Source organism: Leuresthes tenuis, unplaced genomic scaffold (genome assembly GCF_036924035.1).
Source record: "Leuresthes tenuis unplaced genomic scaffold, fLeuTen1.0.hap1 SCAF_19, whole genome shotgun sequence".
Taxonomy (NCBI): Eukaryota; Metazoa; Chordata; class Actinopteri; order Atheriniformes; family Atherinopsidae; genus Leuresthes; species Leuresthes tenuis.
The window spans coordinates 11,030,403-11,038,894 of NW_027325373.1; the positions used below are offsets into that span (position 1 = coordinate 11,030,403).

At 41.8% G+C, this 8,492-nt stretch overlaps 1 protein-coding gene across 1 annotated transcript; it reads right to left on the reverse strand.

The window, feature by feature from the left end:
• Window positions 1-374: 374 nt before the first annotated feature.
• Window positions 375-8,350, reverse strand: tbc1d10ab (TBC1 domain family, member 10Ab). The gene is made up of 9 exons (XM_072371633.1): window positions 7,685-8,350; window positions 6,929-7,028; window positions 6,163-6,270; window positions 5,584-5,690; window positions 5,378-5,492; window positions 5,126-5,191; window positions 4,480-4,669; window positions 2,989-3,143; window positions 375-2,820 (listed from the first exon to the last, which is right to left on the reverse strand). Exons 1-9 carry the CDS (start codon window positions 7,861-7,863, stop codon window positions 2,422-2,424), a joined length of 1,419 nt encoding a protein of 472 aa, XP_072227734.1. The 5' UTR covers window positions 7,864-8,350; the 3' UTR covers window positions 375-2,421.
• Window positions 8,351-8,492: the final 142 nt, after the last annotated feature.

Sequence of the window (8,492 nt, forward strand, 5' to 3'; positions counted from 1 at the left end):
TCTTGCAAGTTTAGAAGGCTCTGGCTTAATAAACGTTCTTAAAGGAGCCATGTAGAATTCAGTGACATCTAGCTGTGAAGCTGAAGACTGCATTCCTGCAACTATGCGAGTTGTTCCATGATTGTGGGAGAAACTACAGGCGCTATGATTAGGACAAAAGACCAACTCTCAGTATTTAACCTATACTGAAGTAACACAGCGAACTCTGTGAAGGATGAACTGCACTGGATCCAGTTATAGACTCGTTGTAAACTCACAAAAACACAGTTCCATCTCTACAAATAGATCTCCCTGAATCCAACACACTGGACTTCACATACAAGTGTTGAAAGAATAAGTAATGAGAAACACAATGTGCGAGAGTAAATCTTTTATTTTCTTCTCAACTTTTTACTGAAGTTAAATCTTGAAAAAAGAAAAAAACAAACGTAGATCATAAAATTCCATCTTCTTGAAAATGATTGCTTAACTAATTGCTGGTTGATGTCTAATGGCACTACTGACATGCCGGTGGATAGTAGAACGCTCTCTATAGGAATCCAGTTGATTTATTGCATGTTGGGTAAATTCAACCTTTGTTTGTACTGGGAATGAGGAAAACAAAATGATAAAAATATAATATTAAAAGCTCCATGTGCCTGGTAAATAACTTCAGAGGGCAGGTCTGCAGTATATACTTCGACCACCCCCCCATGTTTACAAATCAAAACATACCCATAACCATTTAACAACATTTCTGAGATAAAGTAATCTTATATGTAGTTACATCATGTGTAACTCCAAATAAAACAGCTTAGTGGACTGTTAAATCCTGATAGCTTATAACTTAATTTCAAACGATTTCATTGCACTGATAAAAAAGTGAACAACTAAATTTAGTAATTATCAAAGGTTCACGGCTCCCTTGACTTTTTATCTTTTGTTTCTCACAGGCTTTTTACATTTTTTTTGGTCAATCGTCTGACAAGGGCTGAAAGATTACATTCGAATATTACTTTTGCTTCATTCAGTTTGTGGATCCGGAATAATTTTCAAGCCAATATCAAACACTTTACTTTTTTGTTAAAAAAAAACAAAGATTTCTAATCTAATCAAAGGAACCCCAAACCTCTGATTGAGATTGTACAAAAACAGCATAGTATTCTTAAAATTTATCATATTCCATTTGCAACATAAATATAAACTCTTTGCACCCCCCAAACTGACAACAATCTGCAAAATATCATTTCAGTTGAATACAATTTAAAAATATGGATACAATTCTTTGGCTTATTGGGCAAAAAATGCCCCAGGACTTCTTTCCTTCACTTAAATGTGACAAAGCTAGTGTCAGTCCTTTTTTTCCCTCGCTTAGAGATGATGTCAGGGCGCCCCCATGTGTTCAAAGACAGTAAATACAGACTTCTAGCTGCAGCATAGGAATCAACACGCTGTGCTGAACAGACAGCCTTCTCACACAGCATGTTCATGGCAAGACTGATGTGCTGATGTACAATGGTGCCCTGTGTGCGAGTGGAGGCAGAACAGGAGGTTGGTTGATGCGTCACTGATACGTATCTGGGCCGTTAAGAGGTAATCAATTTAGCGTGTGTGCAAGGGTGTAAGCCAGTATGTCAGAACAAACCACTCTTACCAACCATGCTTTCATCACCCAGCTGATTTGCCAACAGTGGCTTGAGTTATGAAAGCGCAAACTGATGGGGCACCAAGACGACGCTATTTGGTCTATGTGAATTACCAAGGGGGCACAGCAGTGGCTTAACAAGGACACAGATTAGAAGGTGTGCTGGCTGTGTGAAAAGGGCTGAAATGTCAGCAAATTAGTGTGAGCGTCTGAGACAAGCAAAGCAGGATAAATATAAATCTCTGCGTTGGCAATATAGAGACCAATGTAGGCAAAAAGGAAGACTGTAATGGCCAAGTGTTCTAGAAAAGATCTCATCAATTAAAACTCGGTCTGAAACAGATTAGCACTGCTGTGAACATGTAAATAGCAGCAAGACCTATTAAGCAGTGTGTATCCCTAAAAGTTCAGTCCTATGAAGCCTTCAGCTTCAGATTCCAACAAGTTAAAACCTGACAGCTCGCAAAGTCCCGGGAATATATACATATCTGCATTTCAGGCCATTTACAAAATCTCATGCTTTCTAATCATGGAAAATACAGGAACCAGCAACCTGTATGGATGAACTCACACTGAAAACTTGTTTAGCATTGCTGCAGAACTATGTTCAGCTGCACAAGTTTCTGGAGTGTGAAGACAAGAAAAGCAGTCTTAGCATTCCAGAGAGTCGTGACTGCTTTGCACAGTAAAGTTTCTCATGTCATGGAAAACAGAGAGAGAGAACTGATAAACATCACTGCTAAAATATAGCTGTATGGAATGATTTATCCTTGTGAACTGGTTTAAACCTTGTCCTGCTACAGGTAAGTGTCATGCTCTGCACTGCTTAGACTCTCTTTGGATCCCTGTATGGTCATGTGTTTGAGGAGTGGTGATGGGTCGGTGGGAGGCACGGACGGATCGACCCTCTCCTGTGGTGCTGTTGCATGACCATTTTCCCCTTTAGTCTTTCCAGTTCCCCTGGCCTCCTCTGTTTGCACCCCACCTGACTTGGGTGCCAGAGGAGACTCCACAATGATGGTAGGCCTCTGTTTAAGATGCTGCCGGCTGGGTGGCTCGGCAGACATTATGGCCTTGGCACCGTGCATCCTTGGGGGGGACTTGCAGTGTAGATCTCCACGAGTCTCCTTCCAGCGCCGCAGCTGAGTATGATGTTCCTTCTCGATGTCTTTCTCAGACACTGGTAACTCTAAGATCTGAAACACACCATTTATGAATGTGAACACGTGAGTTTACGTTCTTGCGCATTCTTCTTCCTATTCCCACAACCTTAGGAAGGTGAAGTCATGGAGGGAATTCACACTATGTGCAGGGTAAAAGCAAAAAACAGACAGCAGAGATTACAACAGTGAGAATAACCACACCTCGTGCACCAGGAAGCTTTCATGCATGTACTGTGGCTGTATTGCTCGGAGCCGCTCCATTGTCTCATAGAGACCTTGGCAGGGCTTCACTTTCTCTTGAGTTCCCAACATGCATTTCAGGAGAACCAGGCCCACTCTGAAGAGGATTTTCACTCCTGAGAAAAAAAACACAACAACATGCAGCTGACATGTGAATAAAGGCTCGATGTGGTGCGTTAATGACAGTTAATAATCTATAATTAGATATTTATCGATGCATGCAGCTAACGTGAATAAAGGCTCGATGTGGTGAGCATATCAGCGACACGTGTGACTGGATTCAGAAAAATAACAACCACACTAAGGAAAAAAAGAAGCAGAAGATCAACATGAACACTTGTTTCGGGGACACTTAGCAGGAGAATCACAAATGTTGGTATTCATCGGACCAACTGGGAGTCTGCAGATGTGAACGCAGACACAGAAACCACCTTCCCTGCCCCAGATTTGGACTTAAGACTTGACTAAAAGCATGCAGTGTGGTCAACAATTTCATAGACAATATTCTTTCTTACAAACTAAAACAGTGTCTTCACCAATATCAATATTCACCTCCACACATACACATTATTAAGGAAAGTTTGAACTTCATGACAGCAAGGAGTTCCTTTGGAATATTTTCCAGTTCAGATCAAAATGTGAAAATCCTGAACAGGCCCTTTGAAGACCATTCTAATCACAGCTGACAGGTCACCTCACTTAAACTGATACTCACTCTTAGATTTTATCCTGCTACAATATTCTTACTGATAAACACAAAATCAAACTCTCGTTTATCACCAATAAGGCCAGGAAATTTGGACTGTCCCAAACACCAAAATCTGAGTCATTCACCAATCAGTGGCGAGGATATTTACCATGAATGTCCCTTTTGTCAGCTGCTCCAGTTCTACCACCGGTGACAGGAGAACTGCTTAATTGTTTTCTGTCTAGCAGCGTTAAAGTGAATGTTTTCTCTTTCTGTGACGAATGTTCTTAAATGCTGAAATGTTACTTTAGAGGCGATGGCGTTTTTCCAAATATAATTAAAGAGGAGCACAACCAGCACATGATACCATGACAGACCGCCACTGAGTAATACTGTACAACTTAATAATCGATTACACAAGCAGTTACAAGGGATTAATCACCTAAACAACAGAAACAAACATTTCACCAAACTGTCTATTTTCATCCTGCTGAATCATCATTTCAGGCAGTATCGTATACTTGTCATTGGAAAACTTCTCACTTATTTTTCTTCACAAATCCCCTTGGTGCGTAACCATATTCACCCGAGGCGTTTCCCAAGCAACGAACAACCAAAAGCCACATCAGACAGAGCTGCTCTCAGTTAGCTAAAAGTCATTATCTTTCCATTTTTGGCCGAGGAAACACAAAATTTCTCTAAGGTGGACTCATAATGCTTTTAATATGTTTCTTCTGTCATAAATACTGTGTATGGCACCTCACCCTCACAGAGGAACATGTCCCAGACTCGAAGCACCGAGGCCCACGGCAGAGTCCGAGAGAAGGCACACATGAACCATTCAGTCATGTACAGGACAGGCTCCAGTTTGTGCTTCTTTAAGTGACGGTGGGCCACAGGAGACACCCGCCGCAGCAGGGCATCCAGGATCTCCCCATCAAGCTGAATTGCCTCCTGTGCAGACAACAGCAGTCAGCAGAGGGAGACAACAGACTTCTCTCTTTTCTTGCTTAATCTGATTGCCCGATTATCTTGTCCTTGTAGCCTGGTCACCACCTCGTGTTATTGGGTCATAAGCACATCAGTGTTAAGCTACAGACATACTGGCCTGTCAAAGTCTGACACCAGCTCTCTCAACAAAACCAGCTGAACTAAAGAGCTATTTTGACTTAAGTCCACGGACATTTTATTTGAGCTTTGTTTGGCAAACAAACTGCACTTCCAACAAGTTTAAATCCTAAGTCTGAATTGACTTAGAAAATGAACATTTAAAAACTAAGCCATGCTTATAATAAGATAACACATGCATTTATTCATAGGGTTCAGGTAGAAAGTAAGTGACAAGCTGAGGGCTGAACATGTCACACTCAAGTTGCTCTCTGGCATTCTCAACCTCTTCCTATGACGTACCAGCCCTGTGCTGTAGTATCCAGGAAGGTATTTTTCACACATCTGGACAAGAACCCAGAAAGCGTCCTAGGACAAAGAAAAGTTATAAGAGTAGGTGTTAATTCGAGCAAATCGTGGCGTGAAGCAAATCAATTAGATAGAGGACAGATGTTGACAGAAAAAATATATTTGGGTGTATAGCCCGTAAAAGAAACCGAAAGGCAAGCCCACTGGTTATCGGGATATTTTACATTAGATGAAGAAATTTATCACCTCAGCTGGCATATGCATCAGCAGAACAGCAGCAATGGGAGCCTGAGCCTGACAATAACCCTCTTCCGGTCGATACAAAGAATATGCTTTCAGCACTCGAAACAGGTCTTGCTGCCTGCACGGAAGAGCATAAAGTATAGCATCATTTGAAACTATGGTCCGACAAAAATGACAATCCGAATAGGCCCGTGGAAGAAAGCGCTTACCCATGGCCTCCTCTTGCTGCAAACATTTCGTGGAAGGGGAACTGTCGATGCAGGTCTCTCTCAATGACATCAACCCATTTAGGATCTCCTGACTGGTTGTCCAGTTCCTTAAACACACTCAATTTACTCAGCTTCTGCAACTTTTTTGTATTACATCATTAATCCACAATCCAATTTATTTAAACACAGTTTTACAAATGAACTTAAAACCTTAGCCAAGTTTTTTCGCCTTGCTACCGTGGTTTTTGACATTTTGAAACTAAAGTTTGTCTTTTGCCGATTACACTTGCACCCATAACAACTGCTGCTTGTAGATCATGACAGATGCAAGTATTGAGCTTATTAACGGTAACTGCAACAGAATAGTAACACACAAAAGTCGTGACAGGATTAAATCGTTCCAAAGTAACGCTACTTGGATGCTTACTTGTGTACTATTGTAAAAACTCAGATAACAGGCATCACGTTGGATCTTTGAAAAGATGTGTGCACTCACACGTGAGTGGCAGATATATCATATTTGGATCTGAAAAGCATGCGTGGCTTTATAACAACAGAGACCATAAGTCTACCACTGACCTTGAACTTGCCCTGGTTTTGCTCCCTTTTCACTTTGGCCCCAGTGAGGTAGAGCCAGGCCCGGCCACGCAGGGATGGAGGGATCCCCTTCTGGCAGCGCTCTTTCACCTGTTATCAAACACATGCACAGAAACTCATGAGCCTGCTGGGAATTAGAGAAAAAGAGCGACTGACAGTAACACAGTGTTATAAAATTATATAGTTATACTATGAGAAAAGCTGCAAGAATAAGAGTTTCTGTGATGGGGGGAGGTCTCCTCCCCAACTTTTCTATTCTCATAATACTATGTAACAAGCAAAAGTGTTTTGACTGCATGTACTCGTCTTTCCCATAATATTAAATGGGGAGAAATGCCTTTTCCCATAACATTGAACGTCCCTTCCCATAATATTAAATGGCAAGAAAGGCCTTTTCCCATAACATTGAATGTCTCTTCCCATAATAATGAATGGCGAGAAATGCCTTTTCCCATAACATTGTGTGGTTGGCAAGCATAAACAATATAAATGGCAATAGCACCATTTTGTTAGGCAGACAACTCTGAGCCAGCTTCCTGACAGGTTGTGCGGACTTGTCTCTTTCTTGCAAGAAATAAATGTTTTGTGTTAATCGTATCCAGCGACTCTGAGCCTTATTTTGAGAGAATTTTTCTGACACACAGACATTAACAAATTCAAGGATTTCATGTTTTTAAGATGTTAGACATTACTTTATTTACCAGCCCCTAACTAAGAACCAATTAAAGATACAACTGCTAAAGCAGACCTTGTTGTGTTTCTTGGCCATCCATTTGTCCCAGCTGTTGAGCATCTCCAGCCATTTTGCCTCCCGCTGCCTCAACACCGCAATGGGGACCTCCTCAGCACTATGCAGGGAGGACACGGTGAAAAAAAGAAAAAAAAAATGTTTTCAGACAAAGTGACAATGGCTGTGCTGCACTCTGTCAGGAGTCCTGCCATCAGAGGGATATGGAAAGTGGGTCATCTCTTCCTTGTACATGCAGGAAGCTTCCGTCAGACGCAGCAGTTGAACATTTGCCATCAGCAGAACAAGGACAAGGAAAACAGGAAGCTGTGAGAGAACCTTCCTCTAATTCAGGGCCGAAAAGAGAATCGGAGCCGTCTCTGTGACACACTCAGGCGTCCTGTGCTGTCCGGCAAAGACTCAAACCTGATCGGCTCGGTTAAAAAATTGAAATCATTCAATTTACAGTTCTTTGTGCTGCAGGGGAGCTCCAGCGCTTTTCACTTAGAAAAGTGAAAGGTCTTAAGTTAATCTAAAAAATAAAAAAACTTTTGGTCCAGGTGACAGAAAATGTAATTAGAGCCAACTTTTAACAACGTCAAACTTTTGTTCTTCGTTTGCAATTTATGAAATGACTTAACTTAGACAAAATAGCCTCTATGGTACAGTGACAGTTTATTATTTTTTTGTTAATATATTCCCTGCTTAACCAAGAAATGTTTACATCTGCCGTGGTCTTTGGGGACATTAATTAAAATCTATAAAAACACCACTTACAAGTTTCCGGAGTTTTGCTGGGCTCCTCCGGTGAAGCCGTATTTGTCCACCTGCGTCTCTTCGGGGATGTTGCCATTCACCTCTGGGTCGGATCTATGTGAGCTTCCTCTCCCATTATTTGTCAGCTTCTCTGTGCTGTCACGCATGTCGAGCCCATTGTCCCTCTCTGTTTTTGCCATTTAATCAGCATTTACCTTAGTAGAAGCAGACAACTTATCGAGTTCTCACTAAGCCTGAAAATGACACTTTAGCGCTCTCCATACAGACGCCCACTGCTTTAGCTACCACAAGTCTCAGCTAGTTAGCTACAGTTGCTAGGAAGCTCTATTCCCTAGCTAGCAGCTCGCTTATGCTAATGCAGTAACTTAGGCGGCTCGTTTCTATGCATAATTTCCTCGCACAGGACACATGATTAATGTTCCGGTAACATAAAAAGATCTCCACCGGGCGGGTTCGCCCCAAAACACTCAAAAGCAGCGACCGAAATAAACGACAAATTAGCAAGGTATCTGTATGCTAACTCCGAAGTTAACATGCTAGCCTCATACAACTGTCAGCTGACACACACACGTTCGGTGGAGAATCTCTGCTGTCAGCAAGAATGCAGGTTAGCTGCTGGCTACAAGGAAGAGAAACTGCCTGCCTTGAGCAGGTTGGTAAACAAAACATCCAACGGACTCCAAAGACTCTTTTCTGCCACCTACTGTTTAAAACACACACATTCTGTCTGAGTGTCCATCGCAAGATGCGGAAAAAAACTTGCATTTTCTTGTAATGTGGTAACCAAATTCCCATCATTCAGGGTTCA

Coding starts and splice junctions, on each gene's coding strand:
- tbc1d10ab (XM_072371633.1), bottom strand. CDS start 7,863: ATGGCAAAAACAGAGAGGGACAATGGGCTCGACATGCGTGACAGCACA. Junction 6,271..6,928: donor TGGCCAAGAAACACAACAAG/GTCTGCTTTAGC, acceptor GTTTGATAACAG/GTGAAAGAGCGCTGCCAGAA. Junction 3,144..4,479: donor GGACATGTTCCTCTGTGAGG/GTGAGGTGCCAT, acceptor TTTTTTTCTCAG/GAGTGAAAATCCTCTTCAGA.